At 47.3% G+C, this 17,372-nt stretch overlaps 1 protein-coding gene across 19 annotated transcripts in view; it reads left to right on the forward strand.

Moving 5' to 3' along the window:
* The window catches only part of EPB41 (erythrocyte membrane protein band 4.1), a 75,061-nt gene extending 57,694 nt beyond the window's left edge, over positions 1 to 17,367 (forward strand). For 13 of the 19 annotated variants that reach the window (XM_048969198.1, XM_048969197.1, XM_048969186.1 and 10 more), the window contains 6 exons: positions 8,641 to 9,045; positions 10,172 to 10,300; positions 10,987 to 11,088; positions 11,571 to 11,651; positions 12,723 to 12,830; positions 13,487 to 17,367. In XM_048969198.1, coding sequence (XP_048825155.1) covers positions 8,641 to 9,045; positions 10,172 to 10,300; positions 10,987 to 11,088; positions 11,571 to 11,651; positions 12,723 to 12,821 — 816 coding nt within the window. In that variant the 3' untranslated portion in view covers positions 12,822 to 12,830; positions 13,487 to 17,367. Of the gene's footprint in view, positions 1 to 1,322; positions 8,606 to 8,640; positions 9,046 to 10,171; positions 10,301 to 10,986; positions 11,089 to 11,570; positions 11,652 to 12,722; positions 12,831 to 13,486 lie in introns of those variants that run through there. The other 6 variants (XM_048969196.1, XM_048969201.1, XM_048969207.1 and 3 more) reach the window with 2 other exon arrangements.
* The last annotated feature ends 5 nt before the right edge of the window (positions 17,368 to 17,372 follow it).

Here is a 17,372-nt window from a genome sequence, read left to right on the forward strand (position 1 = left end):
TGTTCACAAGCAGGACGTCTGATGGTGATCCAGAAACCCAAAGAGGCTTTTCAGCAACCCACTGAATCCAATCCATAACCACTCCTTCTCCAGGAAACTAAGTCTGGCATTGAGATAAGTAGCGTTGATCATCAGTGCTGCTGTTACTGTTAACTTAGAGACAGGGACAGGCAGCTTCTCATTCTCCCAGTGGGAAGCCCTTGGCAAAGCATCACAGCTTCCATCTTGTGCCCGTATTCTCATTTCAAAGCAACTGCATCGTTTTGCAGGAGAAAATGCATTAGAAGGAAATATTTATTGTAAGCATAGGTCGATTATTTTTCTCTCTCTGGTGGTCTTGGTATGCCCCAGCTGTGTTCTTTTTAATTTGTGTTGAACTAACTGTAGCATGTTTGCTTAAGTGACAGGAATGGGAAAACCCACTGTTACACGCGTCGCCTTTGGTAGCATGTTGATGTTCCAACTCTTCCATTTACCTGAACTGTGATAAGACCACTGTGCTCAAGCCATAGCTCCAATGTTAAAGCCATCTATTGTTTTGACTTCTCTAACAACAACAAAAGAAACCCGTTGCATGCTGCTTGTTGTTTATTGCCTACCTGTGTGATTGTCTGGGTGATGCTCCTATTTATCCAAGTTAACTCAATAATGAATGTGGTCGAGCTGTGTAGGATGGGCAGAACCAGGTCTGCAAGCTGGAGGGAGGATGGGGCTTTGTGTCCACGGGGTTTCTTTGTGTACATAGTAATTCTGTGAGTGAACTGAGCCACCTGCTTCTCCTTCAGCAGCAATATGCTTTCTGTTGCTTTCTGTGTAGTGTTGGTGTAGGAAGAGTTACTTCTGAGAACAGCCTCCAGTGCCATCAGTGTTGGCAGCTGCTCTAACAGCATAGAAGAGAAAGGAGGACGACTCTATCACAGGGGCCAAAATATGTGACTATATATAAATACCTGTATTTATAACCCTTTGTAGATCCGTATCTGTGCGAACAGTGTTATTTAAGAAGTTAGCAAATATGCTTACAGGAAAAAAGTGCAAGGCAAACTAGGTATGTGCACAACTTGGCATGTGCTGGCTCATCCTAAGGATCCCTGTGTGTGTAGAGGCTGAGGCTCCCTAAATGCTGTCTCAGAAATGTAGGTTACGAGTGAAACCCTCCATCTGATCTCCTGGAATCCTTCTGATCTGTCTGCTCTCTTGTAACACGCTCCTATTAGTTCACCAGTTTGTGCCTTTAGGACTTAAGTTTTCTGCTGAATTCCTTGGAAAGTATTCTTCCCGTTACAATACACTGCCTTTAATACACAGTCTTCCTCTTTCAGCAGTAGGGATGGCAGATGGAAATCTGTTCAGGTGTACCACAGCCCGAAGGAGAGCTGTCAGCCCCAAGGAGGACAGCTGAAATTCAGGGGCACTGTGTTAAGTTGGAGAGGAGAGGAGAGGTGAGAGAGCCTGGACGTGGAGTGCTCCTGCATTGCAGAAGATGATGGAGGGAAGAAGCTTTCCAAAAAGCTCTCTGAAACTGGAGCATGAATAACGAGATGTGGGAAGCATTGATCATCCACAGCAAGAAGGGACAGGGAATGTTTTGTTCTTCTTCTGTGCGTTCTGTCCATTTTTCATGGAGAAGAATTAACCACACACCTCCTGCTTCCTTCCAAAAGCCGTTGCTTGGAGTAGCGGTCGCTGAGAGCTGCTTGGGTTGTTGCCCACTGTCTGTGTGAACTGATGATAAATACTCTGAAGCCGTAGCAGTGGCTTTTGGTTGCTGTCTGTCTGCCATTTCCAAAGGACCCGAAGTCTGAAAGCTTTGCCTGGTGCAGTGTTTGAACTCCAGAGTGCTGAGAGATGCCCTCTGTTGGCCATTGCAGCTCAGTTCTTTAATTAAGATGATTTTTCTCTCTCTCACACACTTTGTTGCTGAACCTTGAGATATGGCTGGATGTTATCAGCACAAAAAACAACTCCTTAAACTGTACATTCAGAGAATGCTCAGCTACGTTTTTGGAGCTTATTGAACAGTTATCATTGAAGAGCTTAAAGAAACTGAACCGATGCTTTGTATTTCTAGGGCAGTGCAGGGGCCAGTTGTCTGTATTCATTCAGGTGGATATGGTCTTTTGTGGTAGGGAAGGATGGGAGCTTACCAAGAGCAGAAACACCCCCTGGCTGATGCTGAGGTGTGTTTTGGGAATGTCTGCAGTCCATTGGGCTCCAGTTTGCTCTTCCAGCCACTTCTTCCTCTTCTCTATTTGCTTGTATGGCAGATGGAGCTACAGCAGTGCCCTGAAGCAACCTGCCAGGGCCTTGTTTTCGTGTGTTATGTGTATGGTGTGCATTGTGCTGTGCTGGGTGATTCCTGCTCTCGCTGCATTTGCTGGATGCCCATTTGAGGCATGGCACTGCAGGAGGCCTGCAGGGCTCCGGACCATCTGGCTTAGTGCAAGGGCAGAGGTCTCAGGTTTTCATTAAGGAACTTACGTGTACTGAGCTCACTTCTTCCTCAGGAACAAACATGCTGCAAAGTACTGACAGCCCGTGTGATTCTTACTTCCAAAAGGAAGCTGCAGACATCTGCAGGTAACCTCATCCCTGTTTGCATGGGAAATGCTGATTCTTCAGCATGAGGTGCTGCAGAAAGTGACATCTCAGTGACTCTGACACGCCAGAAACATGGCTGCCATGGCACTGCCAGCAGTGTTGCTGTTCAATAGACTTTCCCAGTGCTGTGCAGCCTGCCTTGCTGCAATGGGACTCATTGGTGCTCACATGTGGGTCCCAGTGGCTGCACTAAGGGACCAGCTGAGCTTCAGCCCCTTCGTCTTGTTCCATCCTGGAGCTGGTGGTTTGCTCTGTGCTGACTTTCTGAGTCTTACCCTGATATCAGCTTTTCTGATCTCTGGATAAAAGGCAGAATAGTTTCTTGGGCTTTCATGCTTTAGCATGGAGTGGCCATGTTTTCTTTTCCATTACGAGAAGGGACAGCTGGTATTGTCTGTACCTCCTGCTGTGTGCTGCTTTGCCCAGTGGGTTAATGGACAACGAACTGAGGGTTCTCTATGAGAAGATGTGTTGGGACTTGGAGGTAAGGATAGGAGCAGTTTCCCTTCCAGTTTATAAAGCAACTGGCAAGGACCCTACGGGGCAGCTGCTCAGTATTTCCTCCAGTCCTGGAATAAAGGGGAGAGGTTGGTTTCCTTGGCATTCCTCCTTTGTAGGAATGAGGTCAGACTGCCCTTGCCATATCTGTACCTTGGGGTTCCTCAGGAAGTTTCTAGATGAAGCATCTTTCAGTTTGCTTAAGTGTTGGCGATTCATCGCTCTGAGATGATTCCCCTGTTTCATTGGGTTTTCTTTTCACTGGCTGTGAGCTGATGGTGCAGGCTGAGGTAGGATGCCTTCCAGAAAAGTGTATCCCAAAGCAGGGGGTTACTGATTCATTTGGAAATGTTAGGTCTCTTCTTACTCGTGCTGGTGACGTGGGAGACGCCGATGTGGTGCTTTCTCATGTGTCCCTGTTGGCATCTCTTGGTTTATAACACTGGAGGGAAGGGCTGCAGGCTCTGTGTAAAGGCTGCCTGTCCTTGGGGCAGTGATTTGTGCCCCTCTGACCTTCTAGCAGTGGTACATGGTAGTGTTGGATGAGTTTGTGGGGACTGAGATTACTTTCTTTTTAACTACAATGCTCTCTTTTGGAACACTTTTTTGGCTTTGTATTTTTTCTCAGATTTTTCTTTGTAAATATGTACATTTATCATTAATAAATATTATTGCAAATCAGATTCTACTTTCCACTGCTTATTAACCACCAAAAGGCCTATGACCTGTGCTGAGACTCCTCAGGTAACCCTCACTATTGCCAAGCACCAGCAGCCCCTGCACCAAGCAAGCTCATGCAGTGGGATCCAGGTGGGGGTCCATGAGCTGTGCCCAGTTGCAGCTGCACACATCTGATGCAGCTTCATGCTGCTCTGCAGAGGGGCACGAGGGCTGTTGCTGCTAGCTATGCATGCTTACAGAGTGGCCAGAGTAATTTTATTTGGGGTTAAATCCAGCATGATGCAGAATAACTTTGTTTGGAGAGGAGCCACAAGCTTCAGCCCTCTTGAAAATACTTAATGTGCCTCCAAAACTTCTCACTTCTGAGTCTGAAAGATAGGTCCAGTCGTTTGCTGGAAACCTTTGGAGTGCAGAAGCATCACAGGTCGTGTGTCGCTGCTCTGCCCCTCCAGCACCTTCACTGCTCTGCTCTGAGGTGAGGATTGTGTTGCACCATTGCTGTGGCTGTGGACTCCCTGGGCTGGCACAGTGCATCTCTGGGAGTCTTTCCCCTGATGTTGTGTTAATTTGAGGAGAAAAATGTTCCCTTCTTTGTAAGTGAAGCAGCCACATTTGTAACGAACCAGCATCGTTCTGCTTGGCAGTGTAAGCCTTCACTTGGCTTCCAGCTGTGTCCATGGCCAGAGGTTATGCAGAGTCATTTTAACGTTACCTCCCAGCTTGTGCTCTGTGAGGTTATTTCCTTTTGGAGAAATTTGGCTTGTGCTCTGTCAGTGAGCCCAGTGTCAGAACAGGGCCTGGGCACAGCAGATGGAGCAGGCAAAGTGCAGCAGCACAGAGCTGATATGTGTTGGTCATAAACCCTGACAGTATCCACCTTCTGTCTTCTGCTGCTGCTAAACTGAATCTAATGCAGTGTTTGTATTGCCACACGTGGCTTTCTTTTTTTTCTTTTTTTTTTGCTGCAGAGGAGACTTGAAATAAGAAATGCACAGCAGTAAAGAGGAGCTGGAGCCTGAAGGAGATGGGGGGGAGCAGAGTGTGGGGGGAGGAAATGCTTTTGGAACCGTCTCCCTCAGCAGCCTGAGATTGGTAACGCAGTGCTGATCTCAGGCTTGTTTCACGTTGCAGGGTTGATGCAGTGCATTGGAAGTGGCTGCTGTGTGTCTGGTAACACCTTGGGATTCTGCTTCACAACAGCAATTTGATCTTTTTCTTCAGCTTAAAGCATGCTGTGTATTTTCTTGCTCTGCCTTTCACTTGGGTCAAATTCTCTTTCCCTTTTCTGTTGTCTGACCAGGGCATTGTGATCACAGCAATGGCAGAAAAAAACAGTGGTCCAAAAATTGAAATCCATAGGGAATGGCAGTCACTTTCACATGCCAAGCTTTTCTGACCAGCTTCTAAACTTTCTACGTTCTGTCTTTAAGGCAAAGCAGTTCTGTAAGATGCAGGAGGTATTGTAAGAGAAGGATGTCTTGTTTTCTGCTTAATACTGTTTACTCATAGTGCTTTGACAGCTGTGGGATTGACCATTCACCATTTGATCTGGGAGTTCTTCCTGGTGAGTGTGGTTCTCTGCAAAAGCACCATTATCTGCTCGTGCCTCTGTAGCCATCACCCACACCAGTGGCCTGCGTGCATCTGTTTGGGGATAACCTAATAACAAGCACCTGGTAACTGCTGCAGTGCCAGGGTGAGCAGGGAGGTGATGAAACAGGCGCTGGGACTGAGAGCATGAAATGTTGTTACGGGGAGTTAGCAGACACTGCTAAATTGTTTCTTCATGCAGGAGTGTTTTCCAGTAGAGGAAAGGTGCAGACAGCAAAGAGCGCTTATCCCAGGCAGTGCAAGGACGGCTGCTATACGTGGCTGTGTCCTGAGCCAGAACTGCAGGTCCTCTGACAAACACAGGCAAGAAGAACACTTCAGAAATAATCCTTCCTGCCTCTGGTGTCAAAGCCTGTTATTAATTTATCCCCAGTCTGAGTTACTCTGTGTCACTTCTTACACTGCGGCTTTCAGAATCATCTCTGTCCTCCGTTTCTGCCAACGTCGGGTGTGCAGAGGTCTGTATTCAGCAGGGTGACGTTTCAGCTGCGTCCGTGTGTGCCTGCATTTGTTTCTTCTGGGGCACTGCATCCCTCCTTGTGTCTTCTTTATGCTGTGCATGGCTGCAAGCACTCCATGTAGCGGGGTTGGAGCAGTCTGTGGGGGTTGGAGCAGTCTGTGGGGCTCTGTGAGAACGTGCAAATCAGAGCCCTCAAAGTAGGAATGCTTTTGCATTTGCAAAGTGAAGCAAAATCATGATAAGATCAGAATGTGTAACAGATGGCCAAATTCCGAGTGAGGTGGATTGCTGGGTTTGGTTTGGTATGAAGGTAATGTTTTCTTGCCTACATGCAAACTTCATTTATAAACACAGGAACAAACATCATCATATTGGAAAAAATTGTGCACAAATAGATAATTATGTGTAGAAAGAGAGAGCTCCTAATTAGCCTGGCTTCTTGATGGCACAGGAAGGCAAGAATAAAAGAACTTCTGTTTAGTTGATCTTATCAGGATTTCAGTCTGCATGTCTGTAGCTGCGCTGTGCTCTGTTGCAGATGTGTGTGGCCACACCATGCAGATCATTGCAGCTTTTCTGCCCTCCTGTGCTTTTCACTATGCGAGATGCTTCTAAAATGCAAATGGTTTTTCTGTATGTGAAAGGGAGCAGTGGAGTTGTGCTTGTTATGTGCAGCTGCTTGTCTCTTCAGTCATCTGTGTTTGTGTGGCTGCTTGATCTGCTTTGTTTTAACTGTGGATTACATTCCTCCTTTTGGCTGACCGGGTGCCCCGGCTGCTATGGAAGGAATCTTGCTTCTAAGGCACTTCCCATTAAAATCCAGAAGATGCACTGCATCATCTCAAGATGCTGCGATTATTTTGCAAGCTTTGAAATGTAAAATTAGGATGTCAGCGTATGAATCCAGGTTTTAAAGCAAGATTAAGTAATTAGCATTCAAATCTGCTAACCCAAGATTGTATTCTGTTTTGTGAAGCATTGCAGTATAATATCTTCTGTTACACAGCATGAGGATGGGGCCTTTAAAGGTCCCCTTCAACTCTGTGATTCTGTGATCTGTACCTTCTAGAAAAGCACGTACAGAAGAGGTTTGTAATCAGAAACAGCACTTCCACATTTATGCAGCCTGATCTGCCCATCACAGCACTGATCACCATCACTTCTCTCCTGTTAAGTTCCCTAAGCAGTAACCCAAGAACTTAACAGAAGCCCAAGAGGCTGGAAATGGGAATGGACAGAATCTTACAGGTAATCTGTCTGTTCCATAAAGAAGCTGGGCACTGAAAAACACCTGAGAGAAATGGGAGAAGAATCCTTTCTGGGAGTTCTACTAAATAAGCTTCTATTTGTTCTACACAAAGCAGTTTTGCTTCTTAAAATACTACTGAGCTGTGCCATTAGATGATGTCAGTCAGGCTGAAAGCTTCTGATGGATCACAGATGCATTGTACCAAATAACCCACGGCCTTCAGACGTCACTTTTAAGTGCAAGTTACAGTTTGTTGGTTGTCCAGTCTTCGTAACAGAAAGTGATGCAGTGCTTTCTGTTCATCTCCATGCCATCACCAAAATTAGAATTAAAGGTGACACCAGTGGACGAGCCACACTTGAATGAAGATGTAATCACTGTTGTTGGATATAGAGATATGTGCCTGTTTTTATAGCTTACAGAAGTCATCTGTGAGGCTGTCAGTTATGGGTAAGAAGTAGCAGTAGCATTGATTCCAGTGGCATCTCATTCTTTTTTTCTCCTTGTTGCCTGATGCTCAATGAGGCACATGTCTCAAATTGTACTTGCAGATTATTCTGCCCTTCCTCAAAGGCATCCTAGCATGTCCACAAGAGGGTTGTAGCCACCGCTGGCACTGATGATGCTCTCCTAGGCATAAGTGTGTATAATCACTTGGGCATTTGGAAAAACGGCCCATTTGTGCTACAGCTCTGTTTTGCTCATGTTGTAACTCTTGTCTTTTTGTCACTGTTGCTTTCCTGCTGGCTAGAGGGCTCCTGGAGAGAAGACCTAGTTGGGAACTTGCTAATGAGCTGAATGGAAGGCAGAGCAGCACCAGCTTTAGCCAGCTTCTCTGGCTTCTGACAGTCTCCTGAAATATCCCAGGTGCCATAGATGTGCTTGCTTGCTCCTTGGAGGGCTGCATTGCTTTATTCTGTTCTTCTCAACTGCACGCCATCACCGATGCCAGTGATGCTGTACCTGCAGGAGGTTTAGCTATTGCAAAGGTTTCTGTTATCCCAGAGGCCAGCAGCAAACTGGTTGCAGGGAGGTGCATTCCCAGGTGCTAGGAGCCCAGCAAAGCACGGGCTCTGCACACTGGTGATGCATGATCCTTCTGGTTTTTATTCCCTTAAACTCCATGTGCACATTTAAACAGCGTAAAATATTGCAAGGAGTTAAAAGCAGAATTGATGCATGGCTGCAGTGTTGCTGGTGGTTTTGTCTGTGTGCAGAGGTCTCCACTTGCTACATTGAAATTATTCCTGTTTCCAAACTGGGCAAAGAGTGCGAAGCGGTGGCTCTTCATTTAGTTTTGTTTTAATGTTAATGCATTACACCATCATTGCATGAATTGCTGACCTACCAGGAGGCCTGTGTCAGTGAGTCCATCACATTTCAAAGGTTTTCAAGCTCTTAAATGTTCAGAATCCACTGCTGCTGCACTCACTGATGGAGATGCTGTAAGAGACCAATGTTTTGCTTCATGTCTTCCTGTTCTTCCTAACCCTCTTTCTCTCTTTCTCTCTGGCCTTTTTGTGTATCCCTTTCTTTGTAGAATATGAATGACTTTCTCTGCAGAGAGGATGTGGCTGAAGAGCCAAAGTGGAAAAGTGTTAACCCTGGCTTTGAATGGGAGGGCCCAAAGCAGTCGGTAGCTTTTAGCGAGACCCCAGTGCCGCTCACCTGCGAGCCTCCTCCACGTGGTGCATCCCCCGCCAGCAGCCAGGACCACGAGGAGGAGCTGAGCCGTGCCCAGGGCCTGTGTGCAGCTGCGGAAGAGCTGGTGGCTGGCTCTGAGCTGCCTGAGCCCGCCGCAGTCCCTGCTGCCCCTCTGCTGCAGCCCCAGGGAAGAGCGGAGGTGGCGGAGGCCGGCGAAGACAGCTTGGTGGCAGAGCTGGATGGCAAATGTCACGGCTCGAGCAGTGCGAGCGAGCTGCCCGTGGTCATTCGCTGCTTCCAGGTAGCCCTGCTCTCCCCTCACCTCCCTGATTGGCTTGGGAGTGGAACCCCAAACACTGCAGCAAGCAGGTGCTCCAGACCCACGAGGAGGAGTTGTGCTTCCTCGGCTTGGGCGCTGTCTTGGCGCTGAGGACCCGGTCGTGCGCCAGCCCCTCTCAATTGATCTCTGCACTAAACACAAGCTGTGCTTCAGCACAACGCCATTTGCCTTTCTGCAATGAAAGTGTCCTCTGACATCCCCAAAAGAGGAGCATTTAGGCTTAAGGTTTTTGCCATCTCCTGGACTGCAAGGCTGAGCCTTAGTGCAGCACAGCGAATTGGATGCGTTGTCAAGCGTGCTTCCATGAGACGTAGGCACTGACATCCTTTTCTGCTCCCCACCTTGAGAGGCATTTTTGCCTGCTTCAGTGTTCCTGAACGTGAATTGCTTCCATTCCAATAGATGTCTGCTTCCCCTCTAACAACTGGTGGCAGCGGTCAGATTTGGGACTGCAAACAGCCGTGGAGTGATGGGGGCAAACACTGCGGGGCTGAACTAACTCTCCTTTGGGATGATTATCATCAGGTGGCGGACAGCTGATTTCTTTCCTCCCCGTTTCTCTTCCAAGATGCCACGTTTCTGTTTTGTCTGACATTGATTTAATAAAAGTTGAAGGTCTAGGATGAGATGAGGGTTTTTAATGAAATGTTCCACTTGTCGTCAGGATGAAACTTCTCAGCTGTGAGCAAGTCTCCATTTGTCCAGGGGCTGTGTTAATCGTATCAGTAAACGAGGGTCATCTCTTACTGGCAGCTGGCCGGGGAGCTTCTAGTAATTAGAAAGTTCATAATCAGGTGAGATGTTCCTTATGGCGTGGTGACACTGCTTGGAGCCTCACTGCCTTTGTTGGGCTGAGTTGGTGCCATGGTATCCAGGGATGTGGAGGATTTCTGTCTGTTAAATCCTTACATGGAGCTTTGACTTGTTGAGAAGTGTGTTGGAGCAGAGGCTTAGCAGTGGAGGTTCCAGGCTGACCTTGCTTCCCACATAGCTTTTATCAGATCAGTGTCAGAACATTTGCAGACCACAGTTGTGATGTGGAAATACTGAAGGGCATTGACTGAGCTCTTTCACACCTGTCTCACAGCCACCCCTAGTGAAGACACAGACTGTCACCATCTCAGACGTGTCCAATGCTGTCAAAAGTGAAATTCCAACAAAAGAAGTTCCCATTGTTCACACGGAGACGAAGACCATCACCTACGAAGCTGCACAGGTAAGGTGTGTTCTGATTAATTTTCCAGGAGCTTAATTAAACCCATCCTAACATGCAGCTCCTTGGGGTGATCCTGCAGCACCACCTGGTGCTGCCTGCCTTCCTCTGAAAACAGCTGAGCCACAGCACAGGTTATGGTCAATACTTGGAGGCATGCAGTGATTTTGGAGTAGCAGCATTTTGAGCATCCCTGCAGAATAATTACCTTCTCAAGATGTGCAATTCCTTTTCAAGATGTGCATGCAAACAGAATTTATCTTCAGCTCTGGGATGCAGATCAGGCTGTGCACATTTGGCTGGAGCTGGCTTTTTTTTTGTGCAGCGGCTGGCTTGGCTTGGTTCCCCCAGTTCTCTTTGCTGTTTACACCTCTTCAGAACTCTATAAACGTTTTTGGAAACATTTGAAGATTCTCCTTTAGTCCTCAGTACTGAAACAGGTGTTGAGGTGATGGATCTGTGTGTTTCCAGTGCTGGGGTTTTGTGCTGAGCTTCCTGGGATCCACAAAGTCCTTGTTATGCAGCTGAGGGTCCTTCAGCCAGCTGCAGAGGGGTCACTTCATCTCTTAATTCCTGCTTCTGCTTCTGAGGTGGGATTTGTACTCAGATTGCAGCCTGCTCTGTGGACGTGGAGCCCGTTTCCATCACTGCTGACAGAGGCTGATGGTGTTTGTTTTTGTCTCCCACAGACAGATGGTGGCAATGGAGATTTGGACCCTGGCATCCTGCTCACTGCTCAGACCATCACATCAGAGACCACCAGCAGCACCACCACCACACAGATCACCAAGGTAATGAGATGAAGCAGTGACAACAGAAACAACAAAGTAAAGCAACAACACAATAAAGAGATGGGCAGAATTGAATAGCAGAAAGAAAAAAAAGCTTACATTCCTGTTCCTTTCAAAAAAAAAATTGAGACTAACACCTGAAACAAAGCTTGGGGGTCCCAGAACTGCCTGTGATGTATTAAAACTATAGATGATGTATTCCATGGAGTCAGGATGTTGGCTGTAGCTGTCCTGTGAGACAACAGGAGAGAAATGCACTGTGAGTCAAAGCTTTTCATTGGCACAGCTACAAGAAAAGATCACTGAATGCTTGACAGTGTTTGTCTATGAGCAGTGGCAGTTTTCCTCTTTGATTTTGATGCTCTGGTATGACAGCAGTACTTGGTAATCCTATTTTTGGATGCCATCTTTAGGCAGGCAGCCCCAGTGCACTCGAATGCCTTTTTGCTTCTCAGCTAACAGCAGTTTTCCCTTTGTGGCAGACTGTGAAGGGTGGCATTTCAGAGACACGGATTGAGAAGAGGATTGTCATCACAGGAGATGCAGATGTGGACCATGACCAGGTAGGAGTCTGGATGCAGTTCAGAAGAGCTTCTCAGCATTGGCACAGGCTGCAGCCATGCTGTCTTTCTGAAGATAATTTAAACAGAAAATAACCTACGGATTGTTTTCTGGGTAAAAATAAAGCTCTAAAGCTGATTTTAATAATAAATTCCTTTTTGACAGTAGGCAGTTTCATAACTGGGACAGCAAAGCTTAATTCTGCTATGAAACTGGTATTGGCAGCAGGGTTTTGGTAGAATTGCTTTGGAAAATTGTGATTTAAGAAAAATCTGCAAGAAAATGAAAAAATTTTTCGTGGTATCTGGATGATCTGCATTCATTTTCTCAAACCTTACAAGAGAGATGGCTGCAGTGCAGTGCCAGAAGTTGTTTCGTAGCTCTCAGCACCACTGGAGAAGAGATGCCTGCATTAAATCTCACAGGCTTTATATGAGAGCCTTTCTGATGAGTCAGCCTCACTGGCCTGCAGCTCGTGTTGGAAGTGATGGTTTTGTCATCAGAGAATCATACGTTAAATTTAATTTTAGTTGCAGCCATCACGGGCCTGGAAAACACTTGTACAGCAAGAACTAGTTAGTTAATTCTGACAGCAGATGTCTGAGAACGTCTGCAACTTGCTAGTCACGCTTGCTGGAAGAATAAACAGAGTTTGCTTAATTGCTCCTATCCATCTTCTAACAGGGGCAGCTGGGAGATGTGATGTGTTCTTAGAAAGCCATCTTGCCTTTAACAAATAGCCCAGTGCCACTGAAAGCTGTGCTCTGCCCAGCTCCCAGAAACGTGTGCATTTGCTCTGCATGGGGCTCGTGGCCAAGCAGTGTGAACAGATCCAAGGAGGCCTAATGATTCCAGCACCTTGTGCTCCTGTTGGGATCGGGAGCCTTCAGGACATGAGAATTCTCTGCTTGGTGTAAGGTGCACCATTGATTCCTGCCTTGCCTTTAAACCACGCTTCCTTCCAAACTGCAGGCAGGAGGCTTTGCTTTCCTTTCTTTCTGCCCAGAGTTAGAAATAGGCTCTTGTTACCTCGAGCTCCCCCTGGCCCTTGTCTGAGATGTGCTCTCTTGCAGGTCCTAGCTCAGGCCATAAAGGCAGCGAAGGAGCAGCACCCGGACATGTCGGTGACCAAAGTGGTTGTGCACCAGGAGACTGAGATTGCAGAGGAGTAGCAGGGCTGAGTAAGTAGGGAGACCACGTGCCATAAAGGACAGAGCTGTTCCTCTTCAGGGCAGGCAGCTGATGTCAGTGCAAGGGATGTTTGGCTCAGCATGGTCAGAATGTAAGGAAAATTACTGCTGTTCACCAAGCAGTCCTGCTCAGACTGTTCCTGTTGAATCTTTTAAGGCTGGTGCAGCAGTCACAAACACAGACTTATTCTGAAGTGGAAGTGAGCCCCCCAAAAAGGTGTAAAAGAAGCGAGATGTGGGTGATGGGGCTGCTCTGTCATACCTCTCATCCCCAGCTCCTCGAGAGCATCCTGAACTGCAGGTTCCACAGATCCCTGCCTCTGTCATCTCTGGGCAGTGGGCTCCTGACCTGCCTGAAGCATCACTTCTTTGGTGGCTCTTGGAATTGGTGCTTTGGGCACAGGCACAGGGCATTGCTGGGACAGGTGCCCAGCAGTGCAGAGCTCAGGCTCACCCACAGCACTGCCAGCAGCTCATCTCATCTCTCTGTGACTTACAGACAGATGACTGTCAATATCACAGAATCACAGAATTGTAGGGGTTGGAAGGGACCTCCAGAGATCATCGAGTCCAACCCCCCTGCCAAAGCAGGTTCCCTACACCAGGTGATATTCAATATTCACAGCTTACCCTGTTTCTCTTTCTAGGAAGTGTTCTTTCCAGATGATACCAGGAAATAAAACGGAGCAGAACTACAAAACAACTACCTGGAGCACAGAGACCTCAGAGCTACACGACTTTATCCTCACAGACTGAACATTCATATCACTTAGCAGGATTTACGCTTCAGCATTTTACTTGGGATTGTCCAGAATGCACTGGATCCTATTGGATATAGTTTGTTGGTTGTTTTTTATATATATATATATATATACATATATATATATAGTGACAAACAGTATGCCATATTTCTAACTGTACTAAATATTTTTACAGGTTTTCAATTTTGCATTCCCTCTCACAGCTTCTTCAGATGCAGGCTCAGACACAACCCGCAGGGCTCTTAGGGTTGCTTGGTGGGTTTTTCTTGGTAGTTTTGTTGTTGTTGTTGCTGTTGTTGTTGTTTTAAAGTCTCATTCCCTCAGCCTGGTTAGGCATCATGGAGGTGCAGCCACGTCAGAGCTTATCCTGACTGCAGGATCTGTACACACCTTCAGAAAGCAGTGGGTCCTTCTGAGCCACTTGAAAAGGTCAGACTTGAGTCTGTGCAGCATTTCCAATTAATTACCTCTGTTTGTAGCTGTAGGCAGTGTGAGACTCCTGCAGAACACCCGGGCACAGAGCAGGGCTTCTACCTTCACCGTGAGCTGCAAAGAACCATTCAGGTTGGGAATCTCAGATCACCATCCCAGCCCCCCCATGCCCACCCAGCCCTCATCCTTTGGACTTTCCTCACCTTTGGACCCCCAATGTCTGAATGCAGGAGGGTGGTGTGGTGTAACACATGCACACATCCTCGTGGTTGGCTAGCTTAAGGAATACTGGAAGTTGCTTCGAGTACCTTATACTGTGAATTCCAGAGCTTTGAGAGGACTGTGGCAGATACTTCCCCTCCTTCCATGCATCCCTGCTGAGTGCTCCCTGCCTGGTTGTGTTTTCTAGATGTCATTCAATTGAAAAGCCCTTAGAAGTGTGCATTTAGTACATTTGGACTCTGGATGCTGTTAAGATGGTCTTATGCAGCATTCACAGAACTGATTTTTTTTTCTGTGTCATAGGTTTTCACTTGTTGGTGTTCTGAATTTTTAAATGAGGTTTTTCCCCTGTTGTGGGTTGTTTTTGTTTTTTTCCCCCCTCCTGGTGCTATTTAAAGCTGAACACGTTACCCACATATCAGGGCAAGGTGTTGCATCCTGCTTTCATTTAACTTAAAATCCTATAGCCAGTCCTTCCCCAGGCCCACAGGCTGCATTGGGAGAGGGAACCTTGGGAGGTGTCACACTGCTGGTTGCAATAAAGCCAATTGTGGAAAGCAGTGCAGCACTCTGGGGGTGCTGCCTCCCCTCCTGCATGCTGGGGAAGGATCTGTCCTTCGTGGCTGCCTTGCTGGAACGAAACACCAGGGCTCTTATCTGCATCTTTGGGCTGAGCTTACAGACCACATAGAAAATATCTTCAAAATATATATTAAGAAAGAAAGAAAGAAAGAAAAGCACACAATGTGAAGTTTGGTTGTGGAAGCCCCAGCCCCCTCACAGCCATTCCCAAAGCCTTGGCCATCCCCACTCAGTGGATGTGATCCAGGTCTCACTGCTGGTCCCTCCATTGGCTCCCAGTGCTGAGCTCCATGGGGATGCTGTCACCATGCCCTGGTTTCTCCTTCCAGCATTTAAACACAAAAAAATCAAGCTGTGTATACTCTGCCTAACGCTTGTGAGCAGTAAGACTTGGAAGATGCAATTTTCTATTACTTTTTATTTAGTGTAGTGTGGCACATAAGTAGCTGAAGGCGTGGAGTGCTCTGCTGCCGCCCCCCAGTCAAGGACGGAGGAAAATGGCAATAAAAACCCCCTGCTCTCTGCTCTTTTAAACTTGAATGATTTGTTTCTGAAGTCACTGGAGTTAGCTGAGGCTGCAGGGACAGCAAACAGCCCTCAGACTGCATTGTGGCTCCGTGTCACTTCTCCCATTCAGGTGTCGTTAAGCTGTCAGTATTGATCAGAGCCCACGCTGAGAACACTGGGGCTGCTGGATGTTGCTGTGAGCCTCATGGATGGCTGAGCTGCAGCCTCCCCTCTGGCTGCTTCAGGGCTCCCTGCCCTCCTGGAGCATCCTGTGCTGCCCATTAGCTCACACCTTCCTACATCCACCTGAGCAGCCCCCTGCAGCACAGCCCTTCCATAACGCAGCATCTCTGCTCCCTGTCCCTTTTCCAGGAGCTGAGTTCTTTGCTCCTGCCTTTTCAGCCAGGAGCTGGGTGCACATTAAGAGAATTTCAGAGCTTTACAGTGGCAAATTGAGCACTTAGAGGCACTCAGCACTCACAAGAGTTGAGGGGAGCACCGTGCAAAGCTGGGCGACCTGCAGTCGTGAGAGGCGTTACCCAAGAGGCTGCACGAGTGTGCACGAGCACAGCTGCAACTGCCAATGCTAAGAGGTCACAGAATAGATAGCTATTTTTTTGTTCCTATTTTTTTTTTCTATTTTTTTCCTACATTTTAGGTGGTTCTTTTCAAGCTGTTCATCCTCACGCTTCCCCTCTTTTCACCTCTCGCTTTCCTCGAGCGCTTCAGACAAGACAGAGTTCCTCCCCATGGTGAGAGCTCTTGCTGGGGTGGCTTTGGGCAGCAAAGTGTTGCTGGGCACCAGGCAGCTCCTGCCTGTGGGGTTGAAGGCAAGCAGCAGGCAGCACTGCTCTGTGCATTGCTCTGTGCAGCACTGCTGTGTGCATTGCTGTGTGCATTGCTGTGTGCATTGCTGTGTGCATTGCTGTGTGCATTGCTCTGTGCATTGCTGTGTGCATTGCTGTGTGCATTGCTCTGTGCACTGCTCTGTGCACTGCTCTGTGCACTGCTCTGTGCATTGCTGTGTGCATTGCTCTGTGCATTGCTGTGTGCACTGCTCTGTGCACTGCTCTGTGCATTGCTCTGTGCACTGCTCTGTGCATTGCTGTGTGCATTGCTCTGTGCATTGCTCTGTGCACTGCTCTGTGCACTGCTCTGTGCATTGCTCTGTGCACTGCTCTGTGCACTGCTCTGTGCACTGCTCTGTGCATTGCTGTGTGCATTGCTCTGTGCATTGCTCTGTGCACTGCTCTGTGCATTGCTCTGTGCATTGCTCTGTGCATTGCTCTGTGCATTGCTCTGTGCATTGCTCTGTGCACTGCTCTGTGCATTGCTCTGTGCATTGCTCTGTGCAGCACTGCTCCAGCTGGCAGCCCCGGTGTGCATCCTGCACCCCTTCCTGCACCAGGTTGTTAAAGCTCGCTGTGTCAGGGACAAAGCAACTAAGGTCTATTTTTATGAATGTTCCCAGCTCTTCCCACTCCACAAATTCACCCAGAGACTGTCTTGATTGTATAATAGACATTATATGGAAGCTATTTATATATGAATGAATGTTTTTATAGAAGGAGCGGAGCTCGTGACCCGTGCTCATCCATTAAACCTGGCTCCAGTCAGCAAACAGCCATTTCTGGGGTGTTACCCACGGACTGTCTGATTTCTGGTTTAAAGAACTGTGGTTTGCCGATTTCCTAATTGTACAATTGCCTGAAGAGGTGGTAGTGCCCTGACCTTAGAGATTAAACTTGTAAAAAAAACCACACAAAAAAAAGTTAGTTGAGATATGAAGGAGCTTTGTAAAGTCTTTAAGGCAATGGTGAATTGTCTAGGCTAGCTGTTTACACCCTTCTTTATAAAAATAGAGACTTATTGGCAGATCTTTATAGGTTGACTAGTGATGGGAGCTGTTATTTTGGACTTTCATAGTAAATCAAAGGGAAAGTTGCCGTAGCCTTTAGACAGATGTAAGTGTTGGTATTGCTTCTTGTATTGCATTTTTCAATAAATTTTCAAACAAAACCACATCCCT

This window comes from Lagopus muta, chromosome 23 (genome assembly GCF_023343835.1).
Source record: "Lagopus muta isolate bLagMut1 chromosome 23, bLagMut1 primary, whole genome shotgun sequence".
NCBI lineage: Eukaryota > Metazoa > Chordata > Aves > Galliformes > Phasianidae > Lagopus > Lagopus muta.